Source organism: Dasypus novemcinctus, chromosome 19 (assembly GCF_030445035.2).
Source record: "Dasypus novemcinctus isolate mDasNov1 chromosome 19, mDasNov1.1.hap2, whole genome shotgun sequence".
Taxonomy (NCBI): domain Eukaryota; kingdom Metazoa; phylum Chordata; class Mammalia; order Cingulata; family Dasypodidae; genus Dasypus; species Dasypus novemcinctus.
The window spans coordinates 20,181,662-20,207,430 of record NC_080691.1 but is presented as its reverse complement, the minus strand read 5'-3'; the positions used below and the strand labels follow the sequence as shown (position 1 = coordinate 20,207,430).

The following is a 25,769-nucleotide window of genomic DNA, read 5'->3' as shown; positions in this document are numbered from 1 at the left end:
GAAACAGAGGAAAGGCTTGGTGCTAGGCTTAGGGGTATAAATTGTGTCATTTTCCTTTGTACAGGGCGCCAGCCATGTTTTCTGGTTGTGCGCCCCTTCTTGCAAGATTGAAAATAAATTATTTTCTTCTCCACAATCCGGTGAGCCTTATTTTCTTCCAGAAAAAGATTTCTTTCTAACATAGACAAATGCTGGTTGTTATAGATACCAGCTCATGCTTTGAGGTAGCCTATATTCACTCTGCTAGAGTCATTTCACAGCATAAACTTATACCCTATTTGACCCCAAAGATGCCAACAACCGGGGAAAGCTGACTCGCAAGGAACAAAGACTACTTGAGAAGAGGGGGCGTGGTGCCTTCAGGCTGCTGCAGGCTGCGGGTAATGTGGTCAGGACTGCCCCTAGCGCCTGACTAAATATTTAATTACGGTTGGGAACTGTTCAGCCCCCAGCTATGTTTAATTTTATTTATAAGACCCATTTAGCTTCATTAATTTCTTTTTTAATGTATTTTTAATTTATTTTTAAAGATATACATAGATCACACAATTCATTATTTTCTGAGAGACCCAAATTCCTTTTAGAACTCATCTGACTCCGATTGAGCAATTCTTCCTACTGAGGCACCTTTTGTCCAAAACATTTTAAGCCGTCAATAAAGTTTGCTGGTTATTAGAGAGACATTATTTTTACTTAAAAAAGTAAAGAACCCCAATCATTCTACCATACAGGGGGCGCCGGATAAGTAGGGAACTTTGATTTTTACACAGGCTCCTCAGTAGTCAGCTATTTATTTTGAGGCGGTGCCGCCTGTGGACCCAATGGACCCGGGAGAAGCTGCCATTTTGGGATCTTCTTTGAGGATTTTACCGGCTCTTCGTGCCGCTGGTGCTGCTTTCCGCATCTTTGCGGGTCAGGATGAATGTGATAGACCATGTGCGGGACATGGCAGCCGCGGGGTTGCATTCCAACGTCCGGCTCCTCAGCAGTTTGTTACTTACCATGAGTAACAACAACCCGTAAGTTGAGGCTGGGTCTGCGGCTGAGGACAAAGCTGCGCGGGTTTGGAAGCCGGCGCAGAGGGGGGCCTGGGGACAGGCGGGCTGGAGGGGCCGCCGGCCCGGTGAGGCTCACTGGTCAGCGAGGGCCTCTTGGGTCCGAACCGATTTAGGAGTGCAAGCTGAGTTTACTAGGCATCTGCGTTGTGCCTGGTTTTGGGACGCTCCCTGCGGGGCACGTTGCGGTAGCTGCGAGAAATGGAAGGTAGGAGGCTCTGAGGACGACCCTGTTGAGGGGGCCCCCAAAAGTTAGGAGCGAAGCGTTTTCTTAGGCACCTGGCGCCGAGCAGAGCGGCTGTCATGTCGCTGGACTGGGTCGTTTCCTGGCTCCTTCCCAGAAAACGTTTTCCCGCTTTCCTCTGCTCAGAGAGGCCCCTCGGTTTTTATACGTTAGTCTCCATTTAAAGTTGATTTATTCCCTTGAGTTTCCCCAGAATATGGGAGACTCCCTTGATGGATGGGAGTGGCGCCCCTTTTGTCACCTGCGAGGACTTGCACGAGATGTACTAGCATGGCCCTTGTTTTCAGAGCTTCCGTTTATGGAGTCACGTTGCGTACGAACCAACGGGCCAATTCCAATCGTGAGTGCAGGTCTCTCCCCTGCCTGAAAGCCTACAGTGTACTTAAAGATTCCATCCAATGGCCTGTAAGACCGAACACCTATCTATCGTAGTCTCTTTCCGATTTCATGCCGCATGCTCCCTTCACTGTACTCCAGCCTCGGTGGCTATTCTTTCTTTTAGGTGACCACACCGAGCTGCTTCTCATTCCTGGGCTGTGCCTGCCGTCTGGAGTCCTCACCTCAGAGCTGCTTCTCATTCAGGTTTCAGCTCAGATACCTCTTCTAGAGATCCCTTCTCTGACCACAGGATAGTTCCTGTTCTACCCCACTGCCTTTTTTATGTTTTCTGCAGGACTCTTACCACCTAATGAAGTTTTTTTTTTCTTTTTATTATTATTATTATTATTTAAAGATACATAGATCACACAAAATGTTACATTGAAAAAATATAAGAGGTTCCCACATACCCCATTCCCCACACCCCCCACTCCTCCCACATGGACAGCTTCTTTCATTAGTGTGGTACATTCATTGCATTTGATGGGTACAGAATGGAGAGCCAAGCACAGCATGGATCTAATGAAGTTTTATTTCATCTGGATCTGTCTCCTCTGCTAGACAGTAAGGACCATGAAGGCAGGTGCCGCATGGATTGTGGTCACTGCTGTATCCTCATCACCGAACAGAGTCCCTGGTGTGCAGTAAGCATGTACATGCTTATTGAATGTCATAAGGTAGTGGCTACAACCTCAGGGAGATGAAATTCCTTGTCGAAGTTCACACCTCTAGGAAGTGGAAGAGCCAGGATTAGACCTTGGCCCTCTCTGACTTTAGAGTCTTTTTCTGACCTACCACAGTCTAAATAACATTGTACATGAATCTTCTGTTTAGGGAGCAGCCACTGGAGTTGACCTGATCTAGTAGCTGTTAAGGTCAGCAAGAAAAGGCCCTAAGTGCCTGCAGTGCAGCCACTGCTCCCCATTTCATATCCATTAGTGGTTTTGGACCTCATTATGTGAAGCTCATCTTTTTGCCACCATCCACTTAGTGTTGACAGTGAAGAGGCCTGGTCTCTTTCAGCCTTCTGTGTTTATTCTGGAGCCTTTCGTTTGGTTTCCAGTGATTTGCCAAGGCATTTGTTTTCCACCATTGGGGATTTATGCATCACTTCAGTCTTTATTCTTGGTTCTTAAAGATGTTACAGGATAGGTTAAAGGAGTTTGATCCTCTGGCTAAACTAAGTTTAGATAGCCCAGGCTCCTTCATATTAAATTAGACTGGCATTTTCCTTTCAGTAGGAGTTTAAGTTCTGACCTTTATCATTTTTTTTTTTAAGATTTATTTTTTGTTCTTCTCCCCCACCCCCCGCCCCAGTTGTCTGTTCTGTGTATCCATTTGTTGTGTGTTCTTCTTTCGTCTGCTTCTGTTGTTGTCAGTGACATGAGAATCTGTGTCTCTTTATTGCGTCATCTTGCGTCAGCTCTCTGTGTGTGCGGTGTCATTCTTGGGCAGGCTGAACTTTCTTTCATGCTGGGCGGCTCTCCTTACGGGGTGCACTCCTTGCATGTGGGGCTCCCCTACACGGGGGCACCCATGTGTGGCAGGGCACTCCTTGTGCACATCAGCACTGTGCATGGGCCAGCTCCACACAGTCAAGGAGGCCCGGCGTTTGAACCGCAGACCTCCCATGTGGTAGACGGATGCCCTATCCACTGGGCCAAGTCCGCTTCCCTGACCTTTATGATTTATATATTTTAATTCTCTTATTGAATATGTGGTACATGGTAAAAAAATAAAATCAGGGAAACGGACTTTGGCCCAGTGGTTGGGGCGTCCGTCTACCATATGGGAGGTCCGCGGTTCAAACCCCGGGCCTCCTTGACCCGTGTGGAGCTGGCCATGTGCAGCGCTGATGCGTGCAGGGAGTGCCCTGCCACGCAGGGGTGTCCCCCGCGTGGGGGAGCCCACGCGCAAGGAGTGCGCCCGTGAGGAAAGCCGCCCAGCGTGAAAAGAAAGAGCAGCCTGCCCAGGAATGGCGCCGCCTACACTTCCCGTGCCGCTGACGACAACAGAAGCGGACAAAGAAACAAGACGCAGCAAATAGACACCAAGAACAGACGACCAGGGGAGGGGGGGAAATTAAATAAATAAATAAATCTTTAAAAAAAATAAATAAATAAATAAAATAAAATCAGAGTACAGAAGGGGTATTCAGAAAGATTTCTGAACCCCACCTTACCATTTCCCTTCTCTAGAGCCAACAGCTATTAGATTTCTTGTGTATTATTCCAGAGATAATCTCTGCATGTATAAGTAGGAATGTATGTTACATTACATAAATAGCTGAATGACTTCTCTGTGTAGTAATATTTTGTTCTTTATTTCTCAGTAAATACATAGAATCTCAGAGTTAGAAGGAATCTTAAGTCCTCTGGACTGTACTTTTTTGTCCTTAAATTTTCATTGTAACTATATCCAGTGTTTAGCCTACTTATCCCTTTTTTAGGATTTTTTAAATTGAGGTATAATTTACATGGTAAAATATGTATTAAATATACAATTCTGTGGTTTTTAATATGGTTATAAGTTATGCATCATGACAACCTCAATTCCAGAATATTCTCCACATTCCAAAAAGAAACCCAGTTGAGGGAGTTGGTGTCATTTATTTAAAAAGAATGACTCCTTGAGCAGTCTTTCCCAATTCCGCCCCCCAGGTTTTGGCAAATTCTAATCTGCTTTCTGTCTCTGTGGTACCTATTCTTGAATATTCCTTCATTTGTAAGAAATTAACTGTCTCTAGAGTTCTTTCACTCTTTTATTTTAAGGGGCTATACCTTCCTACCCATCAAAGAGAAGCATGTAAGCTCCTCTTAACTTGGGTAGTAATGGGGCCGGGGGGGGGGGGGGGGGGAGGTTGAAATGTAAAAAATATGAGTTTTCCATTAAGTATGGTGGCCACCTTCTAAGCAGTTACAGTGCTTGTGAACAATCTTAAAGGTTAAAGAAAAAGTTTGAAACATTGGTTTCTTTACACATTGTCCTTAAACCTCTTGAGTTTCAAAAAGATAAGACCTCTAGTCCTAATAAAATTTACTTTTGTATTTAAAAAAAATAAGTTATACCAAACAAGGCTAATCCTCTTTCTGTGTGGCATTTTCTTCAAAATTTGAAGATTTTCACTTCCTTCCAAAACTCTTTATGTTCAGCCATTTCCTAAAAAAACTTGATGTTAACATAAGAGATTATGGACAGATATAGATCAAACTGTTAAATCAAGAGGGCTTTGATAAAGGAGGGGAGGGAAAGACTTATTGCATTTTTACCTTTATATATCTGTATTGGATTTGATTTATAGGTATGCAATGCATTTATAATAACTAAGGGAAACATTCAAGTATATTAAAACAACAAAATAAGATAATACCCTAGGCCATATTGGCATAGATATGACTCCCATGCTTCTTACTTTATGGACTAACATTTATGTTGAAGATAGATAAAATAAAAAATAAAAATATAAAGGACGTTGACTTCTTTGTAAACTATCATTGTAAAAGGCTTTGTGCTAGGCTTTCTTGGACCCTAAAGAGAGTTTTTTATCATTTCAAAATAACCCATGTAGAGGGTATACTTTCTTTCTTTTCTAGTGAATTATTCTCCCCATCTCAGAAGTACCAACTTTTGGTATATCATGCAGATTCTCTATTCCATGATAAAGAATATCGGAATGCTGTGAGTAAGTATACCATGGCTTTACAGCAGAAGAAAGCCCTAAGTAAAACTTCAAAAGTGAGACCTTCAACTGGAAACTCTGCATCTATTCCACAAAGTCAGGTAATTGGATATAGCAGTATGAAATACCGCCCCCCCCCCCATGCCTCCCTCATATTTGTTTGCTCGTTGTTTTTGCTCGATGTTTGCTTGTTGGGTTTTTTTGTGGGGGAGGAGGGCTCATCTGTTTCTTTAGGAGGCACTGGGAACTGAACTGAATCCTGGACCTCCCGTGTGGGTGGCAGGTGCTTATCTGCTTGAGCCACATCCACTCCCTGCTTTTTTGTTTTTGTTTTTTTTGTTTGTTGTCTGCTCCTTGTTTGTCTGTCTTCTTTAGGAGGCACCGGGAACCAAACCTGGGACCTCCCATTTGGAAGGCGGGCTCTCAACTGCTTGAGCCATATCTGCTCCCAGTGTGAAATTATTTTGAGAGGGACTGAAAGAATCTAGAAGATGGCTGATCAGATGTAGAAGGTGGTAAAATAAAAAAGTAATTTTGGGGGATCTGACTGGAGGAGCGAAGAAAAAAATACACTTTAGATGCAAGAATGCGTCTAATCAAGCATTAAGGTTTAAAAAGCATAATTCACTTATTTTTTTAAAAGATTTATTTTTATATACTATCCCCCCCCCATTGTCTTGTGCTCGCTGTCTGCTCTCTTGTAGCTTTGCTGTGTACTCTCTTGTGTCTGCTTGTCTTCTCTTTAGGAGGCCCTGGGAACCGAACCTGGGACCTCCCATATGGTAGGTGGGAGCCCAGTTACTTGAGCCACATCCGCTTCCCACAATTCACTTTTTTTTCCCCCCACAATTCACTTTTGATGAATGAATATAAAAATGGAATGAACCATGAATTTTCTGGATTCTAACCTGTCTCCCTTTTATACAAGTAAATTCAAAATGTAAAGCATGCTTATAGTTTCCGTGGAAATACAACTTTTAAAATGTCATTCAATTGTTAGGACTGTTGAGTACCTGGGAAAATTTATGGGAAATAATTTAAAAATTCATTATATATATATATATATATATATATATATATATATATATATATATATACACACACACACACACACACACACACACACACACAAACACACATATATTTTTTTAAGATTTTATTTATTTTTCTCCAACCCCTTGTTGTTTGACCCTGTTGTGTCTGTTCATCTTCCTTGTCTCTTTAGGAGGCACCCAGGACCTCCAGTGTGGGAAAGAAGTGCCTGATCGGTGAGCCACTTCCATCCCCTGCTTTTGTTGTGTCTCTCATTAAGTTTTTCTTGTGTCTCTTGTTGTGTCATCTTGCAACACCTGCCTGTTGGCATCAGCTCACTGTCTTGCTCGTCTTCTTTAGGAGGCACTAGGAACCTTTGCTCCCTGTTTTGTTGTGTCTCTCATTATGTTTTTTCTTGTGTCTCTTGTTATGTCACCTTGTGTCAGCTTGCCACACCTGCCCTTCATGCCAGCTTGCTGTCTTCTTTAAGAGGCACTGGGAACCGAACCGTGGACCTCCCGTGTGGTAGGTGGGACCTCAATTGTTTGACCCACATCTGCTTCCCAAGAATTCATGATATTTTGGTTGCTTGATAAATATTGGTTAATAAATGAAAGGAAAATTGTAATGTCCTTACTATTTGACCAAAACATCCCATTGTTAGAAATTAACCCTAACAATAGACTCAGAAGGTCAATAAGGTGAGACCTAAGGCTGCTCATTACATAACTGTTAAAAATAGTAAGAAACTGGGAAGCTGATGTGGCTCAAGCAATTGGGCTCCCATCTACCATATAGGAGGTCCAGAGTTCAATGCCCAAGGCCTCCTGGTGAAGGCAAGCTGGCGCACATGGCAAGCTGGCCTGCGGGGAGTGCTGGCTTGCGCAGAGTATTGCCCCACGCGGGTGTGCTGGCCCATGTGGAGAGCTGATGCAGCAAGATGACACAACAAAAAGAGACACAGGGAAGAGATCATAAGAGATGCAGCAGATAGGGAACTGAGGTGGCGCAAGAGAATGATTGCCTCTCTCCCACTCTGGAAGGTCCTAGGATCTGTTCCCAGAGCCACCCAGTGAGAATACAAGCAGACTCAGAAGAACATACAGTGAGTGGACAGAGAGCAGACAACAGGGGTGGGGGAGGGGAGAGAAATCTTAAAAAAAAAAACAAAACTGAAACAAGTTTGGTTAAATTATAATACAGCCATAAGATGGAATAACATGGAGCTATATAAAATGAGCTACTAGAGGTGTGCATACTGATTTGGAAAGAACTGTATGTATTAATAAGGTATAAAGCAGGATGTTTAATGCTCTTTGTTTAAAGGGGATGGTATATGGATATATAAATGTATCTTAATGTAGGTGTAAAATATCTGGAAGATATATATGAAAGATTTTGTGTGTGTAAAGGAAATATGTTTAAGGGTGGAAGGCTTTAGGGAGAGGAGCTTTGACTTTTTAATTGAATCTGCCTTTAAATTTAAATATTTATGCACATGCTGACTTATATTTAAGAGAAATTTGAGGGGAAGTGGATGTGGCTCAAGTGACTGAGCTCCAGCCTACCACATGGGAGGTCCTAGGTTTGGTTCCCGGTGCCTCTTAAAGAAGACAAGCAAGACAACGAGCTGATGCAACAGGCTGGTGTAGGAAGTTGACACAACAAGATGATGCATCAAGAGGCACACAGAGGAAAACATAATGAGAGACCCAACAAAGCAGGGAGTGGAGGAGTGCCTCCCTCCCACGTGGGAGATCCCAGGTTCAACTCCTGGTGCCTCCTAAAAAAAGAGCAGCACACAACAGACATACATAGCAAATGCAAATAATGAAGGGGTAGGGAGAAATAAATATTTAAAAAATAAATAAATGAAAAGAATGTCAGTAGAGTGGAAGTGAGATTAGAGGTCATATTTTTTTAGTTTGTGTTTTCCCACATTAAAAAAAAAATGCAGTTCCATTCTATTTTTAAGCCTATACTCAACTTTATTGTTGTTTTCTGTTTTCAAAAGTTTTATTTTCTTACACTGAACGCACGTCTCATATATCATCATCCAGACAGGATCATTCATAAAGATAACATTTATTGAACTTTCAATATGCTAAGCAGCATGCTAAACCTATCATGAATTTTTTTTTTTTAAGATTTACTGGTTTGTTTATTGTTCCCCTTCCTCTCCTCCTGCCCTGCTGTTTTTCCTGTCTGTGTTGTCTTCTCTTCTCATTTTCTCTCCTCTAGAATTCACCAGGATTTGATCCTGGAGACCTCTGATAGGGAGAGAAGTTTCCTGTAAATTGTGCCACCTCAGTTCCTGATTTCTGCTGTGCTTCACCTTGACTCCCTTTGTCTGTCTTGATGCATCATCATTTTGCTGTGCGACTTACTTGCACAGGCACTGGCTCACCGTGCAGGCATTCACGGGCACTGGGTCACCGTGCAGGCACACTTTCTCTTCTTCCTTTTCACCAGGAAGCCCCAGGGATCAAACCCAGGTCCTCCCATATGTAAGCTCTATCACTTGAGCCACATCCACTTCCCCTATCATATGAATTAATACACTTAATCCTCAAGGAGGCTTTTTTAAAAAATTGATGTAATTTACATAAGAGATAATTAGTCTTTTTATAGTGACCATTCACAAGGTTATACAACCATCATCATTGTCTACTTTCAGCACATTTTGATCCTCCCTTCCCGAATAAAAGCTGTGTGCATTAGCCTCCTTTCCTCTGGCAATCATTGATCTTTCTGTCTCTCTGGAATTGCCTATTCTGGATATTTCATATAAATGGAATCATATACTATGGGGCCTTTTGTGTCTGTCTGCTTTCATTTAGCTTAATGTTTTTAAGATTTGTCCTTATGGTAGCATGTATGACTTCCTCTTTATTGCCACATAATAGTCTATTGTGTGGACATTCCACATTTTGCTTACATTTCATCAATTGATGAATATCTGCTTTTTCTCTTTTTGACTATTGATGCTACTATGAACATTTGAGTACAGTTTTTTGTTTGGGTTTATGTTTTCATTTTTCTTGGGTATATACTGAGGAATGGAATTGCTGGGTTACATGGTAAAAATGTGTTGTTTAGTCTTTTGAGGAGCTACCTACTGTTAAAATATTTTGAAGAGGTGCTTTCATTGCCTTTTAGTGTCTTCCATCTGAAATTGAAGTGAAATACAAAATGGCTGAATGTTATACAATGCTAAAACAAGATAAAGATGCCATTGCTATACTTGATGGGATCCCTTCAAGACAAAGAACTCCCAAGGTAGGTTGAATTAACCATTTTTGTGTTTCTGTTCTTCCTGGCCCCCCAATTTCTGCTCCCCCCACCCCAAATTTTTCTGTGCATCCAGGAGTACATCTCAACACTTTATGACTCATTTTGTTCCCCTGCTAATGGAGTGAGGAGTAGGATGGGTTCAGAAAGATAGAAGAGTGACATTCTTAGGAGACCTTGAAAATTCAGTTAATGAGGATGGTAGCTGAAGAACACTACCCGTGCTTTCTTTGCTGTTTTTTACTGTAGGAAATAATGATTTGTAAAACACTTTTAAGTGGCAATAGCACTTTAAAAAAAATTTTTTTTTCATTCCATAGTTGAACCCATTTGATAATGACAGTGGTTTTTAAAATCACTTTGTTTTTAAATTAAGACCAGAAGAGCCCTTTATATTTATTTGTGGGATTTACATTCGTGTTTCATTTGGCCATATATTAATGAAGAAAAACACTTTAGCTGGAATCAAAAGATCTGGCTTCTTGTCTGAGTTTAGGGTGTACAAGTTGTGTGCAGCGTGAATGTGGTGGGCACATGACCAGTCTCCAAGCTTTGCTTTTTTTCCTGTATCTATAAAATAAGGGGAAACAAGGGAAGCGACTGTGGCTCAATCAGTTAGGCTCCCATCTGCTATATGGGAGGCCCTGGGTTCACATCCCGGGGCCTTCTTGTGAAGGCAAGCTGGCCCATGCGCCACGGAGAGCTGACAGCCTGTGAGTTGTGGAGAGCTGGTACAGCAAGATGACACAACAAAGGGAGACAAGCAGATACAGAAAAAACGTGCAGTGAATGGACACAGAGAAGAGACAGCAAAGAAAAGAACAAGCTGCAAGGGGGGTATTAAATGAAATAAATCTTAAAAAATATAAGGGCTCAACTGATAGAGCATCCATCTACCATATAGGAGGTCCAGGGTTTGACACCCAGGGCCTCTTGACCCATGTGATAAGCTGGCCCATGTGCAGTGCTGCCACACACAAGGAGTGTCATGTCATGCAGAGGTGCCCCCACATAGGGGAGCCCCACGTGCAAGGAGTGCACCCCACAAGGAGAGCCACCCTGCATGAAAAAAGCATAGCCCACCCAGGAGTGGCACCGCACACATGAAGAGCTGATGCAACAAGATGACAAAAAAAAAAAAGAGATGCAGTTTCCTATAAAATAAGAATAATAGGGAAGCGGACTTGGCCCAGTGGTTAGGGCGTCCGTCTACCACATGGGAGGTCCGCGCTTCAAACCCCGGGCCTCCTTGACCCGTGTGGATCTGGCCCACGTGCAGTGCTGATGCGTGCAAGGAGTGCCCTGCCACGCAGGGGTGTCCCTGCGTAGGGGAGCCCCATGCGCAAGGAGTGCGCTGGTAAGGAGAGCCACCCGGCGTGAAAGAAAGTTCAGTCTGCCCAGGAGTGGCACCACACACACGGAGAGCTGATGCAGCAAGATGACACAACAAAAAGAGACACAGATTCCTGGTGCTGCTGACAATATAAATGGACACAGAAGAACACACAGTGAATGGACACAGAAAACATAGCTGGGGCGGGGGGGAAAGGGAGAGAAATAAATTTAAAAATCTTTAAAAAATAAAAATAACCAGTTAAACTTGATGAGGATATGTTTAAGCATCTCCTGATATTAAGGAATTGTTTATTTTCTGAGTTTTTAACTGGTGAAATATGGCTTTATTATGTCCCCAAATACAGATCTGTTTTAAAAAGACTTTATCACCAGTCATTACTCAAAATTCATTCTTTCAAAGTGACACATAGTTAAACGAATTTTTTATATTTGTTGGGACAGATTGTCCAGTCATAATTTGTAATAGCAATCAGTCAAGAAAGCATCTCAAATTTCACCTTTATTCTTTGCAAGTTAATGAACACAATACTGGGGTTTTCCTTTAAGTTCCTTCTGTCACATTTTCAAAATAGCCTAAAATGGAAAATCTGAACCAGATAAAAATAATTTTATTTCTAGTATTTCATTATTTTAATTGTTTGAATTAGTGTGGATTAATGTCATACTGATTGTTTTATATATTGTAGATCTATAATCTGGACCATTCTTGAGTAGATATATGGGTTTTAAATTGTATACTATGCCAGACAGTTGCAGAGATTGGGGATTGATTTCTTTTGTGCTCTTATGTTGACTGATTCCTTGGGTTAATAATCTGACAAATGCTGTGTTACATTTAAAACCTACTAATTTTAGGAAAACAGACTTTGGCCCAGTGGTTAGGGCGTCCGTCTACCACATGGGAGGCCCGCGGTTTAAGCCCCGGGCCTCCTTGACCCGTGTGGAGCTGGCCCATGCGCAGTGCTGATGCGTGCAAGGAGTGCCGTGCCACACAGGGGTGTCCCCCGCGTAGGGGAGCCCCACGCGCAAGGGAGCCCCACGCGCAAGGAGTGCACCCATAAGGAGAGCTGCCCAGCGCGAAGGAGGGAGCAGCCTGCTGAGGAATGGCGCCGCCCACACTTCCCGTGCTGCTGACGACAACAGAAGCGGACAAAGAAACAAGACGCAGCAAAAAGACACAGAAAACAGACAACTGGCGGAGGGGAGGGGAATTAAATAAATAAAAATAAATCTTAAAAAATAAAATAAAATAAAATAAAACCTACTAATTTTAAATAGAAATATTGTGTTTTTCTCTTTGTACTATTAAGGTCATTCATTTCTTTCTGTAACCTCTACATTCTTTGGAACTTTTAGGCTTTCTCAAATTTTCCCTGTTGTGTTTTTAGGAAGGATTATTTTTATAGAGCTTTTACTAAATTACATATTTTAAAAATGCAGATACGTGCACTTAAAATAGTACAGCTAATCTCTGGGTCATTGTCAACCTCTGTAGGTCAGTAAGAATCTTAATTTTTGTAGCGTCCTCTAATGAGTCAGATAGTACCTGTGAGTCAAAGCTTTAAGCATTAGTAAGGCTGAAGTCTAGTAGACTAATTGTCAGAGAGAAGCCAAGTATTTCATTATGTATCTATCATTTCCTTTTCGGGGATAATTCATTTGATCCTTCTTACCTAGCTTTGTCTGGAGTTCCTCATTTTCTTATGCCTTGATATTAATTGCATTTAAGACCTGTAAACTTGAGAACAGTTGTGGAGTAGTTCAACTGCTGTCTTGAGATCAAGAAAGAATAAAGATAATTAGAATTCTATAACATTGTTCAAATGAATGTTATTCCCATTCCAGAGGCATCATCTTTGGTCCAGATATTACTGGACCTTTTGGTTTTTTAAGTGATAGGGTAATTGATTTTGCTGTTAGAATTGGGAGGATCTAGGTAAGGTAAGGGTAGTAATTTTTTCTTTGTTTTTATGAATGGAGCTATGGGTAGATTTTCCAGTAAAAAGTAGAGTAGTAGCTGGTAATGAAAATCAGGACTTTTTCATGGTGAGATATTTCCTTTGCAGTATACACTTATCTTACTGTCTTTTGTCTTTGTTTATTACAGATAAACATGATGTTGGCAAACCTTTACAAGAAGGCTGGACAGGAGCGCCCTTCTGTCACTAGTTATAAGGAAGTTCTGAGGCAGTGCCCATTAGCCCTTGATGCCATTTTAGGTATAGATTCTTTTTTCCCTCTTTTTGTGGCATATTTCTGGTCTTAAGATAGTAGTTCTCAATCTTGGCTATGCATTAGAATAGCTTTTTTTAAAAAAAGATTTATTTATTTATTTTTTACTCCTCCCCCCGCCCCGGTTGGCTGTTCTCTGTGTCTATTTGCTGCGTCTTCTTTGTTCGCTTCTGTTGTTGTCAGCGGCACGGGAATCTGTGTTTCTTTTTGTTGCGTCATCTTGTTGTGTCAGCTCTCCGTGCGTGCAGCGCCATTCTTAGGCAGGCTGAACTTCCTTTCGCACTGGGCGGCTCTTCTTATGGGGTGCACTCCTTGCGCATGGGGCTCCCCTACGCGGGGGACACCCCTGCGTGGCAGGGCACTCCTTGCGCGCATGAGCACTGCGCATGGCCAGCTCCACACTGGTCAAGGAGGCCCGGGGTTTGAACCGCGGACCTCCCACATGGTAGATGGACGCCCTAACCACTGGGCCAAGTCCGCTAACCTAGAATAGCTTTATTTTTTTAAAAATTACCCATGGCTCATGTTGAGAGGATTATCATATATTCCTCACTGACCAAGAAATATTAATTGGTGTTTGTTCTGTCATATGCATCTTTCTTAGAATAGTAAAAGGGTTGTAATTGTAGCCTAGGGAAAGTGTAGCTTGTTTCTTCTTGAGTTGTTTCCCTCACTTTCTCCCAATTTTCTTTGGCTTAGGTTTGTTGTCCCTTTCAGTAAAAGGTGCAGAGGTGGCATCGATGACAATGAACGTGATCCAGACTGTGCCTAACTTGGATTGGCTCTCTGTGTGGATCAAAGCATATGCTTTTGTGCACACTGGTGACAACTCAAGAGCAATCAATACCATCTGGTGAGAGCCACAGAGTTAATTTGGTATTCTTGAGGCCCTTTCCTTACTGGAGGTTTAATGTGTTTAAATTAACAAAACAGAAAAACAAGATCCTTATTTCTTGGTGTTACAGCCACCTGTCACTGGCCTTTGTTAGCCTTTGAGTGTATCGAATGGTCCCAATTGTAATAATCTCTGCTGGGGACCTGTTAAAAGTGTAAAATCGAATTGAGTTCAGCTCTGTATTTGAAACAGGAGTATAACCCTTGCATGCAGACTTCCTTAGTATGTCATGTTTGAGCCTGGAGTGAAACCTGTTTGGATGCCCCAGAAGGATAGTTCATGGCAGTAACTGGCCTAGTTTACCTCATGGGAATGTAATTTTCTTTTTAGTTAGGTAAAGCCCAAGGACAAGAGACTGGGATTTGTGTTAGGCAAAGTCATCCAGTTCAGGTAACTGTCACTTGTGAATGACGTTACATTTAACATGATTTAGTGTATAGTGTTCTTTGAGAAACTACAACCATACTGTCCTTTCTTCAAGAAAGTGTAAGAGTTTTCCTTTATTCTGTATATTTGCTATCCTATATAACTTTTTTTAAAAAGGCGTAAACTCAGATTAAGAAAATCTAAATTACACAAAAGTCTCTTTAAACTTTTTTTAAATAAGAAGAATTTCAAACATACACAAAAGATAATAATGTCCATATGCCCATCACTCACATTCAACAACTGATAGAGTTTATAATAGATTTTAAGGTTCATTATTTAATGTCTTCAAGTTCACTAGAGAAAAAATCATTATTGCGAGATAATGTGGAGCTACTGGGAAGTTTAGCAGATCTATACTTCAGAGCTGGAGACAATAAAAACTCTGTCCTCAAGTTTGAACAGGCACAGATGTTGGATCCTTATCTGATAAAAGGTGAGTATAATTCTTGGGGCAGGGTGGGAGTGGCTACAGAGGGTCAGATCAGAGATGATAGGGAGAAAATGCAGCATAGACTCCTGATATTCATAGAAATATTTTGTAAAACTTACTACAGTAGCCTGTTATAATTTTTTTTGAAGATCCTGACACATCTCTAACACTTATGTGATCCCATTTTGAGCAGTTGTTTTAGTTTGAATTGATGTGTTGTCTCCCCACAGATCATTACTTAGGTTTTTTCTTTTGGGAAGTCATAGCCCCTACTTGTGATTTATAAATTTATGATGTGCCTGACTGAGGATTTGGATGGCCTCCCCAGATCCATTAATATCCTTTTAGGGAATTTTGTTTTACTGGGTCCTTAGTACAGTTAAAAGGGCATACTGAGGGATACCAAGAAAGGGATAAGATGATTAAAGGAGGTATTTAGAAAAAAGAGTGCAGCTGAAGGAGTAAGCCGTGCAAAGGATGGCTATTGGTGACTGGCAGTGAGCAGTAGGAGGGTTGGGCTAAGGAATAGTGGGAATTCAGGTTGGACAGATAGGCTGAAGTCTGTTTGTAAAAGACCAGAAAAAGCCATCATAAAAATGTGGCCTCGGGGCATAACCGGTCTTGTAGGCTCTTAAACCAAGAGAGTAACAGAGCAGGGAGGGGACCTCCACAAGCATCTAGATGAAGAAGCAGATCCAGAAAGATTGCTCTTCTTCAGCCTACATTCACCCATGATGAAGATTTCGTTTTAAGAAATACTAGCTTGACAGTAGGCAACTGAGAATTGGAAGCTCAGACCCAAACTTGGGGGACAGCAAGGAATGGAGGAGAATTGTGGCAAGAACTGGTGACACAGAGAGCATGGAGCCCTTTTCATAGAACATTTCTCTCTCACTCACTCACACACACACACACCGAGATGGCTCCCTTGTCTGTTTGCTCATTGTTTTTGCTCTTCTGCTTTGTTTTTTGTTTTCCTTTGAGAGGTACTGGGAACCGAACCTGGAACCTCCTATGTGGGAAGTAGGCACTCAACTGCTTGAGCCACATCTGCTCCCATTCATAGAACATTTTTGGAAGCGAGTGAGAATGAAGAGGATGATTTTAAATGAAATAGATTCCAGAAAGAGCTTCATGCCTTTTTCTGAAATAGGCCAACATTTTCTGAGACTGACTAGCATTTTTAGCACATTAAATGTGTACTCCTGACTGCCTGGAGCTCTTGGAAAAGAGAACTCATTTGATGCCTTTTTTGGATCTTTTCTGGTTATGAGTTAGGATAGTTGTTTATCACGCCACAGGGTATAGGGACAAACAGTACCTAATAATAACATGTTTTCAAATTGTGAGGTAGGTCCTTCTGCTCCCCTGCTTTTTTTCCCTCTCTTTTTTTAAAATGGGTTTTTCCTTTTTAATAGTCATTTTGTAGAAAATTAAAAGTACTAGTCCAGTGTGCCCCTAATGGTAGAAAGGGTTTAGACTCTGTCAGAGCTGGGGCCTGGGACACGTTCTAGTTGCTGCTTTTTTATGTAGGATCCCTGCTGCTTTGTTTATAGAGCCTCTTAGTGTGTCTTTCCTTCTTAGGAATGGATGTATATGGCTACCTCCTGGCCCGAGAAGGGCGGCTGGAGGATGTGGAGAATCTTGGCTGCCGTCTTTTCAATATTTCTGATCAGCATGCAGAACCCTGGGTGGTCTCTGGGTATGATTTACCATCCCCTTTTCTCCCTGGTTTTCATTAGATTCTTTGGGAAATTGTGGTTTCAAAAGTAATCAGACCTGGATTCAAATAATAACCTATGTCTTTGGATGCATTATTTATCTCTCTCAGTCTGTTTTGTCCTTTGAAAAATGAAATACTAACTCCTACTTTATAGGGGTTTTAATTGAGATAGTGACTGCATCGTGCTTAGCACTGAGCCTGCTCATAGTAAGCCATCAATGAGCAGGGCAAACAAATGCTGCTTTGTTACCGACCTGGTTTTAAAAACTCCTTGAATGTCTGTCCAATAACTTACATCCAATTTATCAGGTTTTTTTCTTAAGTTTTCCCTTCCATAGCAAGATTTCCCCGTTTAAAATAAATATTTAGTAGAATTTATTTTGTTTTGCTGTTTCAGTGATATCTTAATCTAAAGATGTAAATATGTATAAGATGTAGGGTCTTCTTTTTTATTTTTTTTGGATGAAGTTTCTTCATAGTCTTTTCTCAGATAACTTTTGGTTGTTTATTCCTCCAGGTGTCATAGCTTCTATAGCAAACGTTACTCCCGGGCCCTCTATTTAGGAGCCAAGGCCATTCAGCTGAACAGTAACAGTGTTCAAGCTTTGCTACTTAAGGGAGCAGCACTTAGGAATATGGGCAGAGTCCAAGAAGCAATAATCCACTTTCGGGAGGCCATACGGCTTGCACCTTGTCGCTTAGATTGTTACGAAGGTAAGATAGGAAATATATGTGAGTAGTGTGAATCTGTAGGTGTGGTGACAGCACTGAAATTGAAGGGTTCATTAGGCCAGTGGTTTCCAAACTTTGTTGTACTTTAGAGCAATCTGGGAAGCTTTTGAAAATGAGCTTCTAAATCAAATGTTTGGAATTGGGAGGCTTGGTATCAGTAATTTGTAAAGATTCCAGGTAATGAATGACATACTGCAGATGAGTTTGGAAACTGCTGAATTAAGCAATTAAATTCATTTAGGCCTATCACTTGATTTTTAGTCCAAAAAATTTCCAGAATCCATCTTTTCTTGTTTTTTTATTTTTTTTTACTTGCTTTCTTGCTGAGGGGGTAGATGAGGTAGTTTTGTCCACCCCCCCCAAATGTGGCCCTCTTATTGTGACTATCTCTGTGTCAGGCACTGTGTTGGATCACTTTGTTATTTATTTACATATGTATGTGTGTACATATGTACGTACTAGGGATTGAACCCGGGACCTCATACATGCAAAGCAGGTGCTCAGCCACTGAGCTACACCTGTTCCCTGGTTATATCTTTATTCTTTTTTTTTTTTCCCAAGATTTATTTTTTGTTTCTTTCCCCTTCCCTGCCCCCTCCCCCCCCAGTTGTCTGCTCTTTGTGTCCATTCACTGCGTGTTCTTCTTTGTCCGCTTATATTCTTGTCAGTAGCACCCGAAATCCATGTCTCTTTGTTTTCATCTTGCTGAGTCAGCTCTCCATGCGGTGCCATTCCTGGGCAGGATGCACTTTTTTCGTGCTCGGTAGCTCTCCTTACAGGGTGTACTACTCCTTGTTCATGGGGCTCCCCTATGCGGGGGACACCCTGCGTGGCACAGTACTCCTTGTGTGCATCAACACTGCGCATGGGCCAGCTCCACACGGGTCAGGAGGTCCGGGCTTTGAACCTTGGACCTCCCATGTGGTAGGCGAACGCCCTATCCATTGGGCCAAATCCACTTCCCTCTTTATTCTTTTTCACTGTCTTCTTGGACCAGAGATTATTCATAGGGTAACTCCATATCAAAGTAAGAGTGTTGGTGGTGGGAACAGAAGTCCGTTCCTTGGGACCTCTAAAGTGGGCACAGTCAGGGTCAAACTTTGTTTTATTATGTAATATTTTAAGTTCATGTGACTGACCCAGGGAGTTCAAAGGAACTGTGCCAGCTTCAACAACATTTGGTGAGTCAGTCACAGATGTTAAAATAGATCTTACAAGATGCAGTTCCTCCAGTGCATATTTTTATAAGAATTTAAAAATAAACCTAGGAGTCTAGGAGTGATTTGCTCTTCACAGGAAGATGAGTTCAAATTTGAGAAATAGAATTTGGAAGATGAGGTAAAGAACAAATCTGCTTATATAGCCAACAGAGCACTAAGATTTTGATTTCATGTTAAATTCTTGATCATGAAATTTCCCTACCCTCCCAGCTGCTTTTCTCACAATAATTCCATTCCCTGCATGTCTTTCTGACAAGAATCTAGTCATACAGTCAGATAAACCACTACCACAGTGCTTGGAAAGGAGGATAGAGTTGATGGGGCAGAGGACGATGTCCAGTTGGCCAGTGAGCCTTTGGGAGCTGCCTTCACTCAAGCTGCTTTTTGGAGATTTTGTATCACAGTGAATCTAGTTATGCCCTCCCGTGCTTCCTGCAACCTTTAGCAGAGCTTCTATCCTTTACTCATGGAGTGCATTGTACTCTTTCTCCATTTCCTTCTTAAATTCCAGTGTGCCTTTAGCAGGGAAGTAAAACTCCTCAATAAGTAGTTACAAACAACCTTATTCTGAATCTAATACGTTACCCTTAAGAATGAGGTAATTTCTGGTTAAGTAATCATAGTGTGTTGTTGAATGTGCATGAATGTTATAAATGCTGTGCTAGGTTGGAGGAGTATGCAGAGAAAATCTGCCAGGGATTGTGTGGGTTTGGGATTGAAGCTGTTTTTCTGTTTTGATGAGTGCTTTGTGCCAAAAAGTTCCTTCTCTGTTCCCCTTTCTTGTAATGAATAGCTGAGTGTTGACGCTACTTGATGTGACCCCATAGGGCATCTTGCTGTGGGTGCGAAAAGGCATCTGAATTAAGTGCTTTCCAGCTAGTTTAAGGGGTCTGAGATGTAAACCTGAAAGCCACATCAAGTGCCATTTGAGTTAACTTCTATTTTCCAAATGAAAAAGCTTTCTTTCTCCCTAGGTTGCTTGACAATAGGGCCTTTTACTCTGTAGAAATAATTTGTAGTTTGGACTTTAGGAGCCCTTCCCCCTTTTAATCCAGCATAAAGGTGAATGAACTCATCTGGAGATTACTAGTTCATTGATGGCCACGTGGCAACAAAACCTTAGGTTTTGTTGGAAATATCGTCCTTTGCTACTTTAATCTCACCATAGGACACAGTAATAATTAGTGTCAAGCATGTGCCTCTGAATTCGGGTGGGTAGACTTCATGCTGAGGTTTACTTAGGCATATTTGCTCCTTTATCTAACTGAAAGTGCCTTTGTGCAATACAAGCTTTTTCCACATTCATCAGGTGCTCCTGAGAAGAAAACATCTTAGCTGTTCCATCAGCATAACCCTCCAGTCTAATCTCACTATCACTTTGGCCTGATGTTTGTTGAAAATTTGAAGGATTGCAATTCAAAAGACTGTCAGAGTAGAAGCATGGCTTGGAATGGTAATATGGTTGAACTTCTTTTCTGTGCTTTATTTTTTCAGGTCTCATCGAATGTTACCTAGCCTCCAACAGTATCCGTGAAGCAATGGTGATGGCTAACAATGTTTATAAAACTCTGGGAGCAAATGCACAAACCCTTACCCTTTTAGCCACTGTTTGTCTCGAAGATCCAGTCACACAGGAGAAAGCCAAAACTTTATTAGATAAAGCCCTCACCCAAAGGCCAGATTACATTAAAGCTGTGGTGAAAAAGGCAGAACTTCTTAGTAAGTGTATCTTATTTTCTCAACTGTTCATTGTTAATAAATCCTGATTGCATTTGGATTCCCCAGTCCTGGCTGGTTACAAATGGTTAGACAGGTGCCTTTTGCAGCCTCCTTAAATTGGTTTATATGTATAGTACAACCAAATGAAGCTGTCTGCTTGGATTGGTAGTGGCCAGTTTTAACTTTTTGGAATATCACAACTAGATACAGTTAGTTGGTACCTGTTCAGCTCATTTGGTCTGGTTTTAGGTGTCCTAAACTAGTTTGGGTTGAATAAAACTGGTTTTAGCCACTTGGAACTATTTTGAGCCATTTGGATTCTGTTTTGACTTCCCTTTTATCCTTTTTTTTTTTTAGTCCCAATTATAATCAACTTCTAGATTTGGTCTTGTTTGGCAAATAAAATGCGTTTTGGATTTTCCTTTGAACTAAGACTGAATATATTTTAAAAATCAGAACTCAAACTGCAGATTTCCTAATAGAATAGGAATTCAGATGAGTTTACTCTCACTTCCTACATCACCAGTCTTCTCTTGACTTCTACAAATAGAGTGTCAGATAGTAATCATCATGGCAGTTAATGTGTATATAACTTGAGATGGGAGTATATTTTCAAAGTGTTAAGTAAGGGAAATGGATGTGGCTCAAGCAGTTGAGCACCTGCTTTCCACATGGAAGGTCTGGGGTTTGGTCCCTGGTGTCTCCTAAAAACAAAAAAAAGAACCAAATAAGCAAACAAATGAAAAAAACAACTCAGGGGAGCTGATGTGGCTTAGTGGTTGAGCACCAGCTTCCATGTACAGGTGAGGTCCCAGGTTCAATCCCTGATCCTAGTACCTCAAAACAAAACAAAAAGCATAGTAGGAAAATGAGATTTTTTTTTTTCTTTTTAGGCAGAGAACAGAAATATGAAGATGGAATTGCTTTGCTGAGAAATGCACTAGCTAATCAGAGCGACTGTGTCTTGCACCGGATCCTAGGAGATTTCCTTGTAGCTGTCAATGAGTATCAGGAAGCAATGGACCAGTATAGTATAGCACTAAGGTAGGCACTTAGCCTTCCACGGCGGGTAGGTCATTGAGGAGGGTTAGAGGAGGCAGTAGAACTATGTAACAGAAGTTCTGGAAACACACAGAGTTTGTGCCCAGAATTGAAAAAAGAATAATAGTAATGATAGAAGAGTTACTTGTGAATTCATGATTTCTAAATATTTTTTCTTAAAGTATATTGGCAACATTAAAGAAGTCTCACTCATAATCAACCCAAACCACTATAACATGTTTTCATTTATATAAATCATCTGTCTTCTTGCCCTTGTCCACATATGTACATATTTTTATAGGGTTATAAGTAGTATATATTTTATATTCTGCTTTTAAAAATTAAAGTATTGTAAGTACTTTCCATGTTTTTACCCACTATAGTGAAGAACTTGAGCTCTGAAGTTTGAATTCTTCCTTCACCACCTATTTACTATTATCTTGGGCAAGTTAGTAACAAATTTCATTGTCTATCTACCTATCTTATTAGGTATTAAATGACTAAACAAGGATTAAATAATTATTCCATGTGAAGCTCTTAGCACTGTGCCTGGTACATAGTAAATACTTAATAAATAGTGGCATTATCACTACTTAACATAGAAGTGATTTTTTTTGAGGGTTGTCTGTGTGTCCATAAGGTCATGATAGAGGTGTTTAATCGATCTGATTACATTCATTTCTTATTTATTAGTGGTGTACCACTTGTGTGCCTGGCCTCTCAGTAACCACTGGGAATGCTGTGATCTGGGAGATCACAGTCCTGGGGGGTCATCTGTGCAAACTGGTACCATGTGCTAAGTGCTTTAATGCAGTCTGTAGAAGGTCAGGGGGCAGGGAGTCTTGGGTGTGTGGAGAGATCTGTATGGAACATTTCAGGGATGTTAGAAGTTAATATACAGTTATGTAAGTAGTAATAGATATGAACATTGTTCTTTATCCACTTTTTGGAAGGCCACAAGCAAGTGCTAAGTAAAATGTCAGACTTTGATTAGAGGCTGGATTTACTAGGAATTGGACATGGCATGGTAAGGGTCATGAAGGCCACAGGAAAGAGTGCTTAGGAACCAAATAAATGATCTTGGGGCCTCTAAACTTTCGGCACATGTAATGATGTTAGCTGCTAAACTTGAATGCTTTGGGGCTCAGGGGTCTAACTTCAGTGTTTACAAATCCTGTTCCATGATATAATGTGATGCTTCTGATATTCTACTGAAGTACTGCTATGTTTAATGTCATAACATGGAACAATTTTACTCACTAAAATAACTTTTGTAATCACATAGCTCAAAAACCTAGTATTTAAAGATTACATTTGAATTTTTCTATTAATGTTTGCTGTTTTTTCATTTGTGCTATCTGGTAGGTTCCTCTAGCAGAATGCTAGGGGTAGTAGGTACAAAAAGTAGTGAATTCTACAAATAAGGTAAGGAAGCCTTTTACTCTTCTAGTAGCGGTCTCTGTCTAGCCTGTGGAACCCGGTGTTGTTTGGAGAGGCCAGGCTTTAGCAGTTCTCTATGACTGTATGGTCATTTCACTGCCATGCCAGGGAGATGACGAATCAGCCAGGAAAAAGCAAGGCAGAGATTCAGGCCTCTCCTTTGTTTTGTTGTCCCCTAGTTTGGACCCCAATGACCAGAAGTCTCTAGAGGGCATGCAGAAGATGGAGAAGGAGGAGAGTCCCACGGATGCCACTCAGGAGGAGGATGTGGACGACATGGAAGGGAGTGGGGAAGAAGGGGACCTGGAGGGCAGCGACAGTGAGGCGGCCCAGTGGGCTGACCAGGAGCAGTGGTTCGGCATGCAGTGAGGCCTGCCCTGCTCTGAGCATTGCCTGGTGGACTGAAAGACCTCTAGGAGCCCGCGCTCTGGGAGGACACGATTGCAGCATGGGATTGCAGCAGGGGTCTCTGCCCCTCGTTCTGTATTTGTAGTAGTGACTTCAGTTTTCAAACTGAGTCTGACTGTGTGTTTCCATCCTCCCTTGTCTTGCCAGGGAGGATAGAGGGAGCACTCTGTGAGGCTCACAAACATGTTGGGGCTTCTGGGACAAAGAGTACATTTTATAACTAATTTCTAAATCTGAAAGCTTGAGGAATAGACAAGCATTTTGTCTGTGATGCTGCAAATGAATTTTAAAAGTGACCTGTCATCTCAGCAAGAGGGTCTGCTCCCTGGTCAGATGGCAGTATGGGCTGACCTTTACCGAAGGCGTTTCCTGTTCCCTAAGTAATGGTTCTATGCTGTCCAAAACTTCCCTAGTAACTTTGCTTCCTTCTGCAACGTTAGTCATACCCTAAACTGACAGTTGCTATTTTGCAGAACAATTTTCTTATTTGCTAATCTGGTAACTTGCTGATGAGCCTGGGCCAGATCTGAGAAACCAGCTGTGACCTGGAACATGATCAAAAGTGCACTTGGGACAATTAACTAATAAAACTGTTTTTTGTACAGTAGTGGTATTGCATTGATCAGAATGGAAGCCCTTTTATAGACTTTTAGTTTTTATTTTTTGGTTTCTTTGGTTCCGCCTCAGAATTACTTGCCATACATATTCTCCCTTTCCTTCCCACTGTGTTGGGAGCAGTGAAGGGTAACACAGGGCTGTTTTATCCATTTGCATTTTGGGTACATTTCCCTGGGACCTGACAGTCTTGGATTCTAAATCTTCAGGCTCCTCCTCTGGGGGTTGGGGGTTGGTGTCAGGTTTCAACATTTGCAATGGGTTGGGTCAACCTGGAGTCTCATACTGTGGGTGGTTGTGGGTGGTCTGGATACTTTTCACCCAGGTGGTTGTGGGTGGTCTGGAGACTACTCACCCACTTTTTTTAAGGGGTGGGTGCCCTTTGAGTATACAATTTAACTCCTGATTATCTGGGGGTGAAGATAGTGGGGAATGGATGCCCCAGTTAAAAACCCCACATCATTCAAATACAGTTAAAAGGTGGTACAAAATGTGAATTTGATGTAAATGGGAAGTTAAATCCATAAGTATAAAGATGATGTAACAGTTTAAGAGCGCAAAACATCTCAGAATTGCTGAATTTTAAATGGACAAAATGTTCCTGGTATACTGTCTTTCAGTGTGAGATCCAAAGCCTTTGTAGCACACTTAATCACTGAGCAATTTCTAGAGTCCAGTAGGCCTCGCCAAGTGAACATGCAGTGTTCATTACTCGCTACCAGAAGACGTTTGCTTATTGATCCCACAGTTCTTGTCCAGGTACAGCCTCGCTGCTTGCTCAGCTTGGTCCTGAGCAGCTGTTGCCAGCCAAGTCCACTGGGAGAAAAGGTGAAAATTCTTTGCCACCCCCTGACTGGGCTGTAAAGCCAGCGCACTTTCCCAGTCTCGTTTCATGTTGGGCTCACCCACAGTGACCCTGAGATTATAAAATCTCTGTGGCAGGATGGTGCTCAGAGCCCAGGCCCTGCATGTACCTTCCTACTGGCACGCTCAGGCTCCCTTTTCCCTGGTGTGGCCCTCAGCTCTGTTGGGCCAGCCTGGCCTGTCTACCCAAGCCCCTCCATCCAGCGGTACCCTGAACTGGATCCCTTTGGGCCCACCTACTGGCAGCTCCAGCATTTCTGCCCTGAAGGGCCGGAGGTAAAGACCTTTTGGGAGAGGGCCTCCTGTAGTACTGAAAAAAAAAAAAAAACACTGGGAAAAACACTGGGTCTGATTCAAAGAATGAGAGGAGTCTGACTTCCAGGATCTCATTAGGCACTGCTGTTGTCACATTCTGACTTGTTAACCAAGCCAAAAAACCTCCCAAGGGCAGGGAGTCCCACGAAGCAGACTTGAAGAGTGATGAGAATCTGGCTACCCAACCCAGTCAAGATCCCATTGTGCCACCCACAGAGAGACCCAGTGACCTGACAAGGCACAGCCTTCCAGAAACTCACAGGTGCCTCTTGGTGTCTGGTGTTATGCTCATGGCCAATGTGGGGATGCTTTAACTGATAACCTAAAATTTCTCCTTTCAGACTGTTAGTAGCATAGGCTTGGGAGTCAGACCAGTCTGGGTGCTCATAGCCCCTGCCTGCTCTTCCATTTGGGAAAGAGCCCTGGGCCTCCGTTTCCTCATCTGCGTCCTAGGGTGAGGATTGAATGAACCTGTAAAGCATTCAGCCTGGTACCCTTTGAAAACCTCATTCCCACCACTTGGGTAAATGCACAGATGCCAATTCGTCTCAGGTAATTAGGGGTTAGTGGGATTACTTTAGAAGCCCTGTTGCTCCTCTCCTAGATGACCCTTAGCTGAGCAGGAACGCAGGGCCCGAGTAAGTGTCCCTTCCGCAAGAACCTCTCACCAC

At 42.0% G+C, this 25,769-nt stretch overlaps 1 protein-coding gene across 1 annotated transcript; it reads left to right on the top strand.

Annotated features, from left to right (window-relative positions):
- The first annotated feature begins 806 nt into the window (after positions 1-806).
- Positions 807-23,911, top strand: ANAPC7 (anaphase promoting complex subunit 7). The gene is given in 12 exon segments (XM_004475487.4): positions 807-865; positions 867-1,019; positions 5,271-5,457; positions 9,548-9,667; positions 13,143-13,254; positions 13,967-14,120; positions 14,882-15,024; positions 16,606-16,723; positions 17,262-17,458; positions 20,191-20,415; positions 21,309-21,459; positions 23,076-23,911. Coding segments are annotated over 12 exon segments (1,794 nt in total). The 5' UTR covers positions 807-821; the 3' UTR covers positions 23,266-23,911.
- The last annotated feature ends 1,858 nt before the right edge of the window (positions 23,912-25,769 follow it).